General features: G+C 45.6%; 1 protein-coding gene across 1 annotated transcript; it reads right to left on the reverse strand.

Annotated features, from left to right (window-relative positions):
* Positions 1 to 329: 329 nt before the first annotated feature.
* UBE2QL1 (ubiquitin conjugating enzyme E2 QL1) lies at positions 330 to 17,903 on the reverse strand. Its single transcript, XM_065629989.1, has 2 exons — positions 16,273 to 17,903; positions 330 to 1,650 (listed from the first exon to the last, which is right to left on the reverse strand). The coding sequence occupies exons 1-2, from the start codon at positions 17,092 to 17,094 to the stop codon at positions 1,519 to 1,521; spliced, it is 954 nt and encodes a 317-aa protein (XP_065486061.1). The 5' UTR covers positions 17,095 to 17,903; the 3' UTR covers positions 330 to 1,518.
* Between the last annotated feature and the right edge of the window lie 254 nt (positions 17,904 to 18,157).

Genomic DNA, 18,157 nt, shown 5'->3' on the forward strand with positions numbered 1-18,157 from the left:
AGTGTGAACTCCTTTGTCCTTTGTTAGCCTTTTGTTCTTCTCCACTGTGAGTAGTTTCAATCAAACTCCAAACCCCAAAACTCTTTGTACAGTGTCCCCTGTTGCTGTAACACAAACTGGTCAACCCTTTCAACTTGGCCTTGTGTTAGCCATATAATGGAAAATGTTTACAAACACACATTTTTCCCCCCTCCAAATTACTCTGTCCTGCTTTCAATTAAAATATTGCCACAATAGATACACCTATAGTGTGCCTAGATTTTCACAATAGAAAACATATTACTTTGAATACAAGAACTGGTCAAAATGATTGAATTCCTGAGGCAACAGAAATGATACTGGTGATTTTATTCAGCATGTGTCCAATACGATCTTCCATTCGGAATCCACAATTTTAATGCTTTTTTAATACCATTCTAAACATCACCTTCAGCTTTTATGGAGTCCCTTAGAAAGGTTTTTCAATTTGTTTACCAGAAAACTTAAATCTTAATGATTAAATAATAGGACATTTATATACATCAGTGGGTTTTCTCAGATACTGGGCTCTAAGTACATACAATGTCTATTGAATGAAAATATAAAAGAAAATTCCAGTCATGCAAATCATCTTACAAACCATGTTCCATTTGCCTTGAAAATGTTTACTCTGTACTGGCATATCATTTTAAAATTAAGCAGATAATTTTTAAGGTTGCTTTGTCCATTTCCATTCATTTGTTTTGCCATTTTGAAGAACTGAGAGGCCACATGCTACTGCAGAAGGTACCAGCAGGGTAATAATGGTTCTGCTGCCACCAACCACTCTGAGCCCTGGCATGGATGCGTTTGAAAAAACCACCTAACCTTCAGCTAACTGCACTGGTTTATTTCTGAACAGCACACCACAATATCAGCATAGATAGCACATTGTAACCTGTTGGGTGATTCCACTTAATTTATCAACACTAGGACCTTTCAGCATTTGAATTCTGGTTTCGTTTATGAATTAAAGGTCATATATAGAGCACAAATGAGGTCTAAATTTAGTCACAGCAGACCACAGTTCCACATAAAGACAAATCTTCAAGTTATGTTGACCTGCTAGGAGACGAAGATAAACAGCACAGCAAACATGTACCTGCAATGCACTGCTTCCCTATTAAATATTAACTGTTTCATTTACATTTAAATGAACTGAGCAGCTATGGATAGACTTTCCAGTACTGCTGTTTGGTGCTGCTGTCATGGAAAGAAGCTGAAGACAATGTGGGCTGTATGGGGGCAAATGACACAATCTCAGCATCCGCTCAAGTGACTTCAATGATGACCATTCTCCAGTCTTGAAATATAATCCTACACAGCATTTTTTTTTTCTCTCCCTCTGTAAACATATCTGTTCATAAATAACTTAGATGTCTCCTTGACATTCATGGTATGTAACTGAAGCTGAAGTAGAAAAGGATGGGCGGTGTACAGCACTGAGGAGATGTCACAGTACTTTTGTTCAGCATTTTTGTCAAGTGCAGGTTGCTAACATCAGCCATCAGAGACGGGTGGGGTGACCCACCCATATTTTTCATGGGTCTTCACCAAACTCTTAAATGTTGCTTCAGCTTCCTTTCGACTGAATGATTTTTTTGATTTGCCAGCTTTTCTGCAGATACGGCCCTGCACCAAACGAAAAAAGAAAAACCTTCATTAAACACGTGAACAGGCAGCTGGAAACCATAGCCTAACTTTTCAATGCATCAGGCCAAGAGGCATTCACTCATGGGTACCAGAAAGCGGAGTTCCCAAACTGGGCCAGGCAAATGCATTATTAGAGATGATTAAAAATGATATGCAGTGAAGTTTAAAAAAAAAAAAAAAAAAAAAAAAAAGACATCTGCTGGGCTATTTCTTCCCAGCAAGCCCCTGTGCTGGCAGCCTGCCCTGCATGCAGCAACCAGCGGCTGCTGCTGCGGCTGTGCCACCCAGCTCGCCTCCCCTTCTGGGGCACGGGGAGCCCTGCAAACAAACCAAGGGACCTCTGCCATAAAGCGTTTGGCCTGGTCAGGGGTGCAGACAGGGACGGCGCGGAGCACAGCGACACGCCACAGGAACGGCACCTCGGCGTGGCAGGGCCCTGCCTGGGGACAGGCAGGTTTTGTGGGTGTCCCCCTGGCCCTTTTCAGCCACAGGAGAGGAATGAGCTCCGTAACAGCCCCCCTGGCGTCCCCCGCTCCAGTGGCTGTGGGTGCAGAAGGAGAGCGGCTGCTGCAGCCGCTGCCGAGGCACCAGCTCAGGGCTGGGGAGACACAAAGAGCTTTCAAATTAATCTTCATGCTGTGCTCGTAATACAGTCCGAGGTGTGGACATCACGCAGTGGGTGACTCTGGGGAACCACCACAAAAGCGGGGAGTTTCCGAGTGCTATGTCTCAGAGCTCCCCGTGTCTCAGCCCCCGCCTCCCGCTGCTCACGCAGAACACCATGAAAAAATACATCCATCCCAGCAAACACACTCCGTTTTTCTTCTGCTAATCGGACCCATGAGAAACTAATAGCTCTGGCATTTCTTAAAGGCAGGAGCACCTTTAAACCAACTCACTTCAAACCTACACGAAAAAAAACCCACCCTGATTTGTTTATTACCCTTTCACGACAAGCTTGATAATAGATAAAAATATACACATTTAAATATACTGCATCTTTATTACTTTGTAATTAAATATTACCTCTAAATGCAAGGCAGTATATAATTTCAGATCCTTGTTTGGCAACAGAGACATTTACTGACTTATTAATAGCTTACCTTCTTTTTCACATGGGTCCATGTCAATTACCAACTAACAGAGACACAAGAAAGAAATTTAGCTGCAAATCTGTTCCACTCTACAGCAATAATACCCTTTAAAATATTTATGCCTATTGGATTTGTCACAAAATAGAAGTTTATTAAAGTCACAAGTTGAATAATTTTCATAACTTTGATAAACTGCACTGAAAGCCTTTTTAAGAGTGAATGGTATTTGATGAGCAGATACCATATTACAGTGTTACAATTATTAACAACCAAGTTACTATGTTCTCATTTTTTCAATTTTTTTTTTTTCTCAAAATGATGCATCAGGCTGCATCTTTTGACTCCTGTATTTTATTGTCAATTTGGAATTTAAACCAAAAATTGTCCTTTGTAATCACATGCAACAAATCATACTGAGAAAATAACCAGGTATATGGAAGGGGAAAAAAAAAAAAAGAAAAAAAGGAAAAAAAAAAAGGGGAAAAAGCAAAGTCTGTCCTCAGAGTATCAAAGTTATTTTTACAGACTAAAACGGGCAGGATTACTCTGCAGTGTGGACAAATCATTTCATTCTAGAAAGCTGTCACAGTATTGCACAGATATGCTTTTGTGTTCAGCACCACTGTTATTATAACAACACTACGGACACACAAGATAAAAAAGCTGTTTCCTACTCCTTTTTTAATAACTCGTTTTTCTGTGTGGTTTGACTTCTCTTTCAGAGTCTACCTTAACTAAAGATTAAGAACAGCCTCTAATTCCCACCTTGATTTACTCACAGACAATTTATACCCATTTGGTTTTCACAAAAATAGCTTTTTTACCTTTCGAGGCTTTTCCTCGCCTTTCTCCCTAGTCACCATTTACAGAATGGCGATGTTTTTCCTCTTTAAATACCCCTTGATAGACTGAACAGCAAGACACCCTTGCCATCTGCATACTAATTTGGCAATTAATATTTCCCAAATAAGGATGATCTGAATGGTACTCAATTTAACCCTACTAGTAAATTTTCTTAAAAATTATTCCTTTTTAGTTTTGACAAAAGGAATACTTAAATAAAACTGAGTAACATTTTTTAAATCTCACTAACTAATTACCTTACGTATTTTTGCTGTTACAAAACATGTTTTGTATTTTCTTCCTAATCTGAGCTTTTGTTGGAAGCAAACTTAGAGAAACATAGGGAAAGATACAGCAAAGTGCAACAGAAGATGAAATCAGCACAAGATATGCTGTCCTCAAAAATCTCACCAATTAAATATTTTTGAAAGTAAATATAAACTTACTCCACTATTTAATTTCTGGATTGTCTATTTGCCATGTCTTGTTTTATACACGGGATTTTTTTATCACTTAAGGCTTTGATACCTTTCTGAATTGTGTGATACCTTTGTGAATTGTGATCCATGTCTTCTGCAGCTTTATCCAGGTATTAATAATAATCTATACATAGAAATAGGGCCTTTGCATTGAGAACAGCTATCACTCATGTTTAGTGTCAGCTACTTACTGCTTTCGAGCAGGGATAATAAGAATTCTTTGGTGTTGCAGTAACGCTGTAAATATCATCACATCATCTTAAATGTTACTGGAGCCACAACAGATGAAATGAGCATCGTCCCATTAGTTTATTCTCATTCTTCTTTGTTATTAAAGTATCATTAGATCCACTTCTAAAATGCATTCTGGTACCATATGCAGGTTCTATGTAAACTGCGTCATCAAAGAACAGATAATTCTACCCCACTGTAGTCCATGTATCTCTATGTTTATACAGAAACTATGGGTGGCATGGTCAGCACTGTCTCTTATTAACTAATATCCTGCCAGGTGTTTATAATTTCAATAAAATTTAACCTCCTGGACTGAAAGTTTCCCTTTTTGGTGCCTCAAGTAAATCTGAGGTAAAAAGAAAGAAGGGTGGAATTTCAGTCAACACACTCAAGATGCTTTTGTGTCTATACTTGAGTCATATCTACTGTCTTAATGATTTTTACCTTTTTGGCATTCCCGCAAAACTCTTCCCAAGTTTAACCAAAAAATGGCATTTTGCAAGCAACTCTAAAGGAAAGCATCAAACATTTTAACAAGCACCGTTACCAGCTCTCACTACAGTTTATTTTCAGACTGCTACTTGAACATGCAGTCATTTTAACTCTGGTCAGGAGACTATGAGCTACTGCATTCTGTAAGCAGGATAAATATGGTAAATACAGTAGGCAAATACAGCGCTGGCCGTAGCTCAGTTGCGCACAACTGCATCTGTACCGATCTCTAAACCACGCACGTCAGTACTGCTGTGGTAAGGAATATAGGTCATTTGCACAGCCAATGTTCTGGTGTGTCCAGCACCAAATCCATAGAAGATATCAAACCAATATCTGAACAAGATCAAAACATTCCACAGAAGATTAAAAACAACAGAGAACACCCAATAAAGCCTTTCATAAAGATGTTAGTGTCGAGTTTAGCTCTGAGAAGTCATACTGGGAGCTCATTTAAATACTTGCAATACTTTCAAACACTCGCAGAGTGCTTTTCATAAAGAGATAACTGAAAACCTAATTAAAACAAAGAGCTGGAGAGAACATTTCAGATTTTGCCATCTGCTGTGACTTCACGTTACTTATCAAGATATAATTTTACCAAGCTAGAAACATAGGAAAGGTGAAGGCAATGCCACAGCATCCAGCTGTTTTGCACAGCCACGCTGAAATGCAGGGGGACACGGGCTACACTCGGCCTGCACCCCGCTTGTGCCCCTGCGGTGGGCAATCGCACGCCACTCATCTGTTAATCAAACTAATGAGTCTGAACAAACACTCGATAAGGATCCAGTCTACAGCCCTGATAACTGCTAGGAGAAAGGCCTCCTGGAGCTGTCTGCTGCGGGTGGCCTTCTCAGGACACCTGGCCTTACTTGGGACTGCTCCCCGCCGCCACATTCAGCAAAAGACCTGAAGTAAATCTCACATGTGATCGGCACCCACATTGACAGGCCACTCTGGGCAAATCTGGGAGCTTTTCTGCTTCTCGGTGATGCTGCAGTGGTCTCCGCGTTTTTCCACAATCATGAATGCGTTTGCATGTCCTCCCCTCAAGAGCGCTGTGTGACACGGAGGCACATCCTCAAAAACATTAAACTCAACATCTAGTAGCTCTTTAAAGTCCTTCAGTGTCATTATCAGCAACGTGCCACATCTTTTCTTCCCTGACAACACCGTAACATGAAGTGGTCCGAAGGCAGAGTTAAGTCACACAGAGAGATACCAAATACGAAGCCTGAAGCTCTTTAGCCCTGTAATCCCACGACAACCATGAATCTGCCCACGTCTCGCCTGTGTGTTATGAAAAACAGTCCTGGTATTTCCAGAATCAGTATGGCCTCAAGCAGATTTCTCTGGCAGTGATGAAGGGATTTATCTCTCTCATACCAGCTATGGTAGGTCCCAGACCAAAACCCAACAGTTCTGGCATAGCACACAGCGTCAGGTGTGCTTGTGGGCCGTACCTGGAAGGACAGGACTACATAATGGTGGCTGGCCCTTCACAGGATCATACAATCACCAATTGCTGGCTGGAAGGTCTCCAAGTAGGTCTCCAAGTCCAATTCAGACACTTGGAGCTGAACTGCCAACACGGGTCAGCTGTAGCACTGCGTAGCCAGGTCCTGAATCCTTCAAGGTTGTGCTCAGTTCTCTCCTGATGAAAGTCCCTGTGTTACTAGGTCCTACATTTTCAGAGATTTATTGCATGCAGTCATCAGCCCTTACAGGACTGAGGTTGTTCTGGAAACAGTGTAAGCCCCTGCACTACACGTCTCTGAGATGCCACAGCAAACCCTTCAGGCACATCCAGACTTTTTTCCTGGCCTGGTTAACAAAAAGTTGTATTCATCGCAAACAGTACACAGCTAATAGAAGCAGGCAAGCCTTCAGGTTGTTAGCATTTGTCTCAATGCAAACTCCTCAGCCCTGCGTTCCTTTCATTAATCCTGGATATGCAAATAACTCTGGGTTGGTCTTCCAAAGGCAAATCATACCTGCCTTCCTCGCATGGGGCTAAATGTGGCCCATCATTTAAGCCAGCACAAGGGTGCATGGGTACGATTTAATTTTCTCCATCTCTTACGAGATCTCTACAGCAGGCTCTAGTAACCCACTTCGAGGTAAATGTAAAGAGGCGGAAAACAAGCAGAGGTTTAGAGAGGTAAACAAAAGACTGTAGGAAGTCACTGTGCCACCCACTGCATCCGTGGTGACCCCTCCAAGGACAGGAAGGAGACCCACAAGGATATACCCATTCTCCAAGTCTGTTGTCCCAGGCTTCTCCATGGATGATGCAAAACCTGTGGATTTTCTAAGAGGTGGAGCACACTATGAGTCTCCAGTACATAACGTGTTCCGCTAATGTGCCAATGACTAATGGCTTTGGGCCCCAACTGTTCAAAGCTGCATACTATGCAAACATACTCAAATATTTTCTGATAAATAACAGAGAAGTACAGTGCTTAAGCCTGAACCGGTCTTATTAAACAAGTTTTCAGAGAAAAATATTTCCACTGGCTGTAGGGAAGCATTCAAAAGGATAGCAACGCTGAAGTGAGCTACTGTCATGCTCTCAGCACAATGATTGCGATGTGTCACAATATCATTGCTAGAGTGCAATATACACAGCCTCTCCTCCCAGTTACATGGTTTGTAATTTTTTTCCTTCATGTAGTGATGAGGCAGAGTTAATCAATCATGCCTCAAAACTGCACAGAATCTATATTGCACTATATGTAATTATTAGCTGTAGCTAAAACAAAGTAGTATAGAAAACGACGCAGACAATTACTGTTAATGTTGCAGCGTAAGTGAATTAAAAATTGGATGTTTTCCTGCAAATGTGTTATTTCTGAAGCAATATTTCCATGTCTTTTTTGGTCTTCTTTTTAAGAATAATCCATACAAAGAAGGGTAAACCCAGCAAGTTCCGGCTTTAAAGCGTCCTATAAATTGTTCCTTCTGGGAGTGTGGCCGTTCTTTGTCCAGGAAAAAGAAATCTAAGTTCCAGCTGAGTAATTATTAACGCTCACTTGTCTATGTTCAGCCTGGTGCAAGTAGCTCTTAATCAATATGAACACTTACAGTCCCAATCCCTGTTTGACAGCCACAGAGTACTGCGCTGCTCTTCCTCACCTTTCCCTTTTTTTTTTGACAGCCAACCACATTCTTGGAAGGTGCCTCTACGACCTCCAGGGCTGAACGTGCCGCCTTACAACACAGTGGGTTTCCATCAAAAGAGATAGTCCCCGTCCCCTGCCATCAAACAGGCACCTGCTAGTCTAGATGATGAAGGGTCGTTTTCTCTCCTAGTCTTCTGCCGAGCTCCCTGGGCTCCCTCTCTGTGGAACCAGGTACAGCAGAGCTACTGAGGGCAAGTAAGTCCAGGTGAAAAGGCTGGGAGCAAGACAGCCCCTCCTTGCATCAGCCCACAGGTCCTCTACATCAGGCACCTGACGTTACCCAAGTTAAACACAGCCATGGGTGTAAACCCAACCAAAGCAAAGCAATTCATTCTTTGCGACAGGTTCTAAAGACGAAGGAGCTACAGCCCAGACAACAATGTTTATCTCCACATTTCCCAAGTTCCACCATGCTAAAAAAACCCCCAACAAACAGGAGTAAAAAGCAGACTACCTCTGCGAACGTTTAATTGAGTTACGGCCAAATTCAGTAAGATTGGAGTCACAAGCCAATGCGCTTTTTTCCCCTGCTATTTATACAAATGTGTCAATCTCTTCACTACGACATGCTTCATACTGATGCAAATGGATACCTACTGATAGAACCCCCACTTCTGAGTGCTTTAAGTACATGTCCTCAAATGACCTTTGGAAAGAAGGTTATCTGTACTTTACAGGTGGGAAAGAGGAATATAGTGAAGTTGTATGACTTGCCCATGACTGCAACTGAAGTCAGTGGCAAAACCTGAAGGCTAAACTCGGATGACTTGTCCTCAGCCTAAGTGTTCTAACCGTGAAATAACCTCCCCCCCAATAATTACAGAACACTTCAATACTAGGTATATTTCAATAGAAATAATATTGGCAAATTTGTAGAAAATTTGACATTTACAGAAATTCACAGAAAATTTGAAAAATCAGTAACAAATTTCCTCTGCTTTGTGATGTTTCAGGTTTTTTAATGGGCATATATTACGCAAATAAGCCTTACACTTCTTACTGCATCTGGGGAGTTGTTACCATTTGTAAGGCAAACCCAGAAACAGGAGAAATATCTAGTCATTCCACAGCTCATAAAGCCTGGCTATGAGAAGCATCTGAGCTCCAGGACATTTCATAATGCAGGCTTACTCTTCCTTCCTCAGGTTTACTTTCACTCATCTTCAAGTATAGATTTGGGACTGTGACTGATTTGTAACTCTATGAAGGAGTCCCTGCAGAAGCTCCAGGGGTTCTGGAGAGCGTGCACAGAAGAGGATTAAATCAATGAGGATCATCAGTTTCAACAACATGCACAAAATCAGGAAGCAGATAAAAATGTCTTAAGTGTGGTGCCCGGTTACCTGCTTCATGCAGACCAATAAGGACTGCAAATTCATTTTCATCAAAGCACACCTACGTTTCTCCCTGGCTTATGCTTTTCCAGTTCCCAATGCAGCGCTGGTTTGTTTCACTGCCAGACGGGTTAGGTAACAGAACCATCACCTTCCCATGCAGCTTGTCCGGCAACTTCCAGGATCTACTCAATTGCCACCATTTCCAGCCAGAGTCAAAGACCAATGCTGTGGGGTGCTCAGCATCCTCTAGAAATGACTCTGTGGAACAGGGCTGAACCGGGTGTCAGACCAGCCCCAGGCCACATGCTTTCAAAAAAATTCTATGATACTTAACAGAAACCTGGTATTCCATTTACAAGCGAGACAACCAGATCCTGCGCACGTTAAATTTAACATATATTTTGAGCCATTCAGACAGCATAATCACTGCAGTCCCTGCAGTTCTCACTGTTTAAATACAGAGTAATTGCACCTGGCAATCCTTCCATCCTCCCGTCTTCCTTCGTGCCTCATGTCAGCGTTACCTTTTCTGACAGTTACAGGAGAAGATAATTTGTAAACTGGAGGCTGCATGTTAAAGACTGAATATGCCAATATTGTCTCTCATCAGCCCGAAGGAGCTTAGATGGGAAAAAGAAATGCAGCTAATATTACCTTATTTAACCAACGCCCCACTTCGTGAGAGCAGATGCCCCACTTGGGGGATGTGCCTTGGATCACACCTGGCAATAAGACTCCCATGATACGAGGATCAGAATTACTTAGATACAGAAGTGTCTGGTCATGCACGGAAATCCCTGGGCATTGTGTAGATGCCAGGAAATCTGCATATTTTAAAGGCTAGTCTGTATAAGGAAGAGTAAATCTTCCTCACAATAGAAAGTGGGTCATTTAGGTTATTCCCCCAGGAGGACATGTCACCCCTTGGGACTAAGCTTTTTGCATCTGAAAAAATACAGTTCTTCAACAAAGTATCTGACAAAACACCCAAATGCTATACAGTTCTCTCTACCGGAACACTTCCACTGAAGAAAACGAGGACTTCTTTTATAAATCAGGGAAGAAGAATCTTGCTTTTCGAGCAAATTCAGTTTTCCTATGATCCAAAGCAGCAATTCTTTTAAATTCTTATTTAGGAAATCAGTCAGGTATTGCCAGGAAGAATTAGTTCTACCTGCCATAAAAGCATGTTTTAAAATAAGCAGTTTGTTACAATTTAGTGATTTACCTTATTTGATGACTATTTTAACACTAAGCATAATAGCGGAAAATATTTTAAAATTTTCCTTTTTATGCTTTGAAGGGGTAAAATGGAGATTATGATCCCCCTGCTTTTTAAAAGAATTAAAACAGCCTCCTAATACAATGAGCTGGAATCCCTGTCTTCATTCCTTTCAGCAGAATATATTTGCATAATAATAGTGGATAGTCAGAACAGCAATATATCAGAGTACACATGAACAATGTTTTTTCCAGCCCATTCATCAGTCCCAGCATCTCAACATAGAAAATGTATGTGCTCCCACTTAAAACTTCAGCTTGAAAATCCTGGGTTTCGCAATTGCAATAAAAGAGAAATCTTATAAGGCAAATATATGTGATTTTTGTCTGCAGCTAAACAACATTCTTTGTTACCTCTTTGGCCCAGCATTTGTACCTTTCATGGGGAACAAGCCACATAATACATTCTTTGTCTCATCTGTAATCTTTGTATATGAGATGACGTGTTTTTCAACCATGGACCTAAAGTAACATTTCTTCCCTTTATGGTAACTGGCATCATTTGCTCAGGCAACTAATCGAAGCAAAAAGCAAGCCAGTTTTATTTTTTCAAGGCCCTAATACGATACAATGGCTACAAATAATTCAGAGACCACAGTGTTCTCTATACATTTCTGCAGTCTTTGAGATTAGGTGCTTTATTCATGGCTACAGTCCTCAAACCCGGCATCTGGAGTACGAAAACCCATGGATTTGCAATTAATTTCTGCTATACATATTTGAAAGACCTGGAGTCTGCTGACCTCCTGGACACCATGCAAGTCCCATCTGCTCACTCATACTTTCGTTTGAAAGGATGAAGAAGGAGTAATTTAAACTATGATTAACTGCTACCTTCTGTATCTGGTTTTCATAAAATAAGCCAATTTCTTCTGTTTCAATCCGGTAGAAGTCAGCACATACCTCTTGAAGCAAACTAATGGGATTCCACTGAGGTATTTCTAATATTACAATAGGAGGGATGAAAGTGCTATGTACCAGCAACTTTTACTTGAATTCAGGAAATTTTGCTGTAGAAAATGAAACCTTAATTACAAGTTATATTTTGGTTTGGATTTAAATCATTATACAGAAGCCCAGGACAGCAAGACTACTCGCAACTACGGGTTCCCCATTCCTATTTTATTACGTCCTGACAAAATTTTTATGCTCCTTCTATTCACTGGAGGAGTAAGGGAGTATTCTCCTCAAAATGAAGAACTTTTTCCGTGACATAATCTGCAGAATCGGCAGTTACCTGAGAGCTGCCTTTGGCTGGCGGTCCTGTCCCAGCCTCCACAGAGAGACTGAGGGACTCATGAAAAGGAGGACGATGCTGCTACTGGTCAACACTATTCCAAGCTGAAACCCAAAGTCCTTGAGGCATCACGTGCAGTTGTATTAGTTGTTCTCAAAAAAAAAAAATCTTGATGCATTATTTGGACATTGGCACACATAGCTTTGTCCTCTCTTAAACATCTCCCAAAACAGCGTCAAATTGTTATTCTCTGGTGGGAAACGACACGTCCGTTACAGTACACAAAATCCTCTTCTACTTTTGGATAAAGCCTGCTCCTTTCCATTTGGGACCACGTCATCCGCGGTGTTTAGACGAGGGAGACGGCTCCTCCCTGACACAAGGGCACAGGCCCCAGCCGTGTGCGTCCCTCGGGAGAGCCACGATGGACCTCCCGCTGTTCCATCGCGCTCCTACCACCCACGGTGTGCCCCCTTCCTTCCTTCAGCTATTAACATTTTAAAATCTCTGCCTCTTAATTTATCAATTAACCCTTTTAACAGGTGCTGCTCAGAGGGAGTAACGCTCAGCGGGCCACTCCCACAGCCTGGATAGACAGACAGACAGGGCACGCTTTGTCTAGACGAGCATGTTGAACAGTTGCCTCCAGGAGAACCAACAATGGGTATTTACATTATTTCGTTAGCATCACCTCACCTCCTTGGCTGGCACCCCAAATCACAGCTACCTACCATTTCGCCAGTTTGGCAGGGCCAAGCTTTCCCCCATGATGACGGGAGCCAGTGACCAGCTGATTGTGCAGGAAGCAAGTACAAAGTAATTCCTTAAAACCAAGGCTACAGTTGAGTTAAGGAGAACACCAAGTTTTTTTAAAAATAAGATTCTAGATCCCAGACAGATAAACAGTCCTGGGCCTTTGATGTACTGAGAATTCCCCTTAAGATACTGACTAGGGCTGTGTGAATAATGGATTTTCTCAGCTGAATAGCTGAAGCAACCAACCAAACAAACCCCGACTTGTTTGTTAATTAACATTTTTTTTCTTGAAAATGGGGAAAAAAAAGCCCAAAAAACCAACACACAGTTTGGGACTATTGTTTAATTCAAACAGAAATTGTCTCTCTTCCATTTTAAACTTTAAAAAGATCTAAAAGTGCAATACTAGATTTGACACAGGAAGCAAGGGTATGCATCCCATAAGGTAGGACATCTCTCAGGCAAGGTCACCTGAGGCATATGGTTCCTGCTTGGTGAAATCTGGAGAAACAGCCACCCCGCTTTGAAATCCAGCCTCTGAGAGGCATGCTCCGGTTTGGGAGCCTGGACCCAGGTTTCCCTGCGTAAAAGGGCAATGCCGAAAAGTAACAGAAAAGTGCTACCTCTTAATTTCTGTGTTGCACACTCAAGTCACCTTATGGACGTAACTCCCGACTCAAACGTTTCACCTGTGAGATGTCAGAATGACTCCTCTCCATTTTTCTTTTACTCTGCTAAAAGGTCTGTGAAATTAATTAAAAAAAAAAATCTGAATTTGTCAAGAGTCTTGACTGCCTGAGAATGTATTTTCGATGTTAGTCTGCTTTTTGGTCACTTTGTCATAAAAATGAAGGTTATATATATATTCACAGGTTACTATTAGCTCTGACAAAACAACAGACCGAGAAAGTGCCGCGTTCCCCCCTGAAGAACTGGCAGAGAACGGCAGCATCACGGTTCACCCAGCAAAACGGGACCGATGAGAAACGCTGAATGAAATCAGCCACCTCGGTTTTACCACTCGAATTGCCAAAAGGAGGCACGTACGCTGGCGGGACGCTCGGTCCTGCCCACCCCGTCGCCCACACCAGCCAGGCGCTCGCTCTCGGGTGCGTCACAGCCTCCAGGACTCACGGTGATGTCACGGTAAATCACGGCGCTGCGAACCAGAGACATTTCTCTGGAAGCCCCCGACTACCCACCGGCAGCGCCGGATCTCCCGCTCGGCATCACGGCTGCTGCCATTTGCTCATGTTTTGAGGCGGTGGAGAACCAACCTCACCCTTCCAGCCTTTCTGATTAATAGCAAGCGTGCTGAATATTTCATGCTATTGCAGAGTGCAGGTTGCTTACAGGAATTAGACAATTAACCTGGTGCAAGCCATCACCGTTCAGGACACCTCCTTGCAGGCACTGAGATGACCCACAGCACAGCAAGAGCTACCCAAAACCAGCCCCACAGCTCCGGGAAATGCGGCGCCTCAGCTCTCAATGCTCCGGCGGCTCTATTCCCATTTGAAAAAAAAAAAAAAAAAGGTCAAAAGTAGATTACCTGTAAACTGAAAAATGAAACTGGGATAGGGGAGCGCCTGTTGTATTTTGAGCTCTATTATGCAATGGAGTCGAGATTACATAACGAGGGGAGTGCAATTACAGAAACGTGGCTCCCATGACACAGAGCCCGGCCGGGATGACAGGCTGGCAACTCATCACAGGCTACACCCCTGTAACCCAGAAATTGAATTTATTGTCATATTACCTATTAAACTTTCCATTTGGAATGAATGATCTAAGACCCTGAAACGTGCACATTACACCTACTTAACTACTAAGTTACTGGAAGCAATTTAGTTCTGCCTTTTTTTTTTTTTTTTGTCCCACACGCATTCTCTTTTTCTATAATTAACTTCATAAACTTCTGGAAGACTCTTGTTGAAACTCTTGCATTTTTAATGTGTTTATTAATGATGCATACATAAACATCCTCTTATCAGAAATTACTACTGCTTTCTGGAAATCTCTTAAGTGGTTTAGGGAAGAAAATGGTCAGATTATCTAGCTTAATATTTATTACTAGTAAAACAATTTAGTGCTTTTCTTCACTGAGCCATTTTATGACCCCAGTAAATCTTAATTTAACCATTTTACATCCAACATTCAATACTACAGAAAAATGCTGAATTATTATTATAAAAAGAGAGAATTTATCATTGTCTTTCTAAATTCTTGTTTAAAATAACAAGAACTATGGTCTCTATACAAAGAGGTGGGTTAACAAATAGTCAGAAGTGGTAAGAGTAGCTATAGAACTTCAACACACCTCAGGCTCAATGTAAATTAAGGCTCTCTTTTTCTGGTAGATGTTTTTTATATCCCAAGGTGACCTCGGAAATTTGACCTCTTCAAATGAAGTGCAGAGAAAAATACTGACTAAAAAAGGGAGCAGTAGGCCCAAACCAAACAGAGAGAAAGGAGGAAAAGCCACTTACAGAAGAGTCCATTAAATAATCAAAGTTAATTTTCAGTCTTAAGAGAAACCAAGCTTTTACTTCTGCTCATGCAAGCAGTTCCATAGAGGCAAACAGGAGTAACCTCATTTTTAAGCAAATGAAAAATATGGTACTATTTAGTCTTCCCCCCTCCTATTGCCAAGATATGAATTTAAGAAGTTACTTAGCATCATTTACCGACAGATGTGCATGTCCCTGGGGTTCAAGGGCATTAATGAAGTGAACAGGAAAATCACCCTGTCACAGCCATGTCGATATTACCCACTACAATAACCATAAAGGACTGGCCATGCGTTCCACCAGCAACATCTACCCATTTATTAAAAATGACATGAAATACTTCTAAGCATATTCTGCAGGAGAGAAAGAAAAAAAAAAAAGCAAAAAAGGCTTTCAGCTCAGACGAGATCCTCTGCCCAGGGCTCCTCCAGAGAGGAGAGCCAGCAGGAACCATCCTGCTGCTGTACCTGCAATACGGGCCCAAAATTACTTGTTCCTTTCATGCAGGGAGATTTTAAACTGGCACAACTTTGTCGGCAGCTCAGGCCGCAATTCCAGATGTGACCCCACGCCACACCTCTGTCCTGTGTGCCAAGACCCAAAGCTGGGAGCACGGGGGTTGCCTCTTCTCCCCCGAGGGATGCTACGCAGGACAGCACCAGACAAAGACCTGGGGGCTGCAGCTCCAGCATCTTGCCCTACGCCAGCAGCAGACCGGCAAGTACGGCTGACTAGTTGGTGAAGGGCAGGAGGCACAGGACTGGAATCCCAAACCTCACTGGAGCCTGAAGAGCCCCTTTGGCTGTGGGGCAACGGGCACGATGTCCCGGTGCCACATGCAGCAGAGCCAAGCACAGGGACAAAAGACACGCGGGAGGACACGATGGACGCATGTGCTCCTTGCCCCTCCCAGCTGCCTCGTACCTCTTTTGCACCTGCCTGAGAAGGGACCTCAGAGTAAAACACACGTGTCCCTGCCTCCTTCTCACCAGTGATGCCAGCTCCTCGCGGGGCACCTGTCACGCAGGCCTGGTCGAGGTCAGCCACAGGCTTGGCTTGACCCGTTGCCCTTTGGGGTTCCCATCCCAACACGCACACAGACACACACCCCCCCGCCACACGCGCGCAGAGTGTGAGCCCGCGAACCCCCTACCTGCCCCTTGACCAAGCTGGCCGCAAACTGCCTCATGACAGCCTCCACGGTGTAGGCGCTGGACCAGCCCCGGGGGGTGAGCAGCTCCATGCAGATGGCTCCGCCGTCGAGGACGTAGCCGTTCTCCAGGCGGGGGCTAAGCACCCTCATGAAAGGCGGCGAGAAGGGGAAGTTGTCGGGGAAGGTGAGGTTGAGCAGGATGTACTCCGTGTTGGTCTCCTTCATGTCCTGCCACAGCACCGAGTCCTTGTCCACCTGGTGCAGCTTCACGTTCCAGTCGAAGAGGCTCTCGTCCACCAGCTCCACCGAGATGAAGCGGTCGCTGAGCCGCGCGATGTCCTGCAGCTCCTTCATCAGCCGCCGGGTCCGCACCTGCGTGCAGTGCTGCTGCCGGCCCGCGGGCGCCAGCGGCCCCGACCCCGACGGCAGCGGCACCAGCGGCGCCGGCCCCGACCCGCACCCGGAGCCGGGACCGGGGCCGGGCCGCTGCGCCGCCTCTTTACCGGCGCCGGGCTCCCTGGCCGCCTCCCGCGGCTTCTCCCTGCCGCCGCCCGACCGCGGCTGCGGGGGCTGCTTGGCGAACTCCGGCGCCTTCTTGTTCTTATGGCCCCCGGGGCTGCTCTCGCTGCTGCTGCTGCTGCAGCCGCCGCCGCCACCGGGGGGGCCCTGCGGCTGCGGCTTGTTGCTGCTGTTCTTCTGGTTGCCCCTGCCCCTGAGCGAGGAGCCCTGCTGGCTGCTGCTGCTGCGGTGGTGGTGCTTGGGGTCCTCCGTGTCCCGGTTGTGCAGCCGGATCAGCCCGATTTTCCGCAGCAGAGTGGCCATGTTGTACGCGGCTCTGCTCTCCCTCTCGCCTTTATGGCTTGGTGAGGTATTGGTATTATTAATTTAAAGCCCTGCTCGGCGGATTTGCTGCTTGCGGGCGGGAGGGGGTGCCCTGGGCGGCCGGCGAAGCCCCTTTCCCGCCGGTCAGGGCGCACGGGGCGCGGGCGGCGGGAAGAGAAAGGCGGCGGTGCCGCCGCGGGGAGGGTGCGCGGCTGCCGGCCGCCGCTCAAACGCCTCCCCTCGCTAAGGCTGCTGCGGGCAGCATTGCAGCAGTGGGGCTGCTCCCGGGGACATCACGGCCCCGCTGCCGTGGCCATGATCCCGTGGAAAAAAAAAAAAAAAAAAAAAGAACAAAAAAAAGAACAGAACCCAAACCACCCGCAAGGGAGAGCCCCCCTCCCCCCCACACGCACAGCGGGCGGAATGGCCTGCGCTGCAGATGGCTTCCCCCAGCACCTTCGGCTCGCACCGGGCCGAGCCAATCCCGGCCGGCTCCCCCGCGGGCCGGTCCCCGCGCCGCGCCGGGCGCCTCCCCCCGGGGCGGGGGGGACAAGCCGGCAGGGGCAGCCCCAGCGCCCGCGCCCTCCCGCAGCGGCGGAACCGCGCTCCGGCCCTTTGTTCGGCGCCGCCCGGCTCCGGCGAGGGGAGAGGGGCCGCTCGGGGCGCCCCTGCCGCAGCCCCCGCCGCGCCGCGCGCCCCGCGCTGCCTACGCGCCTTGCGGCACCGCCGCTGCGGGCCTCGGCGGCGCGGGGGCGGGGCGGCGGCCGGCAGGCGGCGGGGCCCCGTCCCGCAGCGCCGTCCCGCTCCGCTCCGCTCCGCCCCGCGCTGCGGCAGCGCGGGCAACGCGGGCGCGGCCCTGGCGGCGAAGCGGGGTGGGGGCGGGGGCAGCGGCGCCCGCGGGTGGCGGGTGGGTGCGCTCAGAGGCACCAGCGCGGGAGGGTATTGCACACCTACACGAATGTATGCGTGTGTCATCGCTCACACGGCTAGAAAATTACATACCCTCGTACTTAGGAGTTTAGTGCACGTTTACATAGTGTGTATGCATCTGGAATATTGTGTC

The sequence above is a fragment of the Caloenas nicobarica genome, chromosome 2 (genome assembly GCF_036013445.1).
Source record: "Caloenas nicobarica isolate bCalNic1 chromosome 2, bCalNic1.hap1, whole genome shotgun sequence".
Classification (NCBI taxonomy): Eukaryota; Metazoa; Chordata; class Aves; order Columbiformes; family Columbidae; genus Caloenas; species Caloenas nicobarica.

Excerpts from the sequence above, each read along its gene's own strand:
- UBE2QL1 (XM_065629989.1), bottom strand. The coding sequence starts at position 17,094 with ATGGCCACTCTGCTGCGGAAAATCGGGCTGATCCGGCTGCACAACCGG. Across the intron at positions 1,651-16,272 it reads CCAGCTTGGTCAAGGGGCAG|GGCCGTATCTGCAGAAAAGC; the intron begins GTAGGGGGTTCG and ends CGTTTGGTGCAG.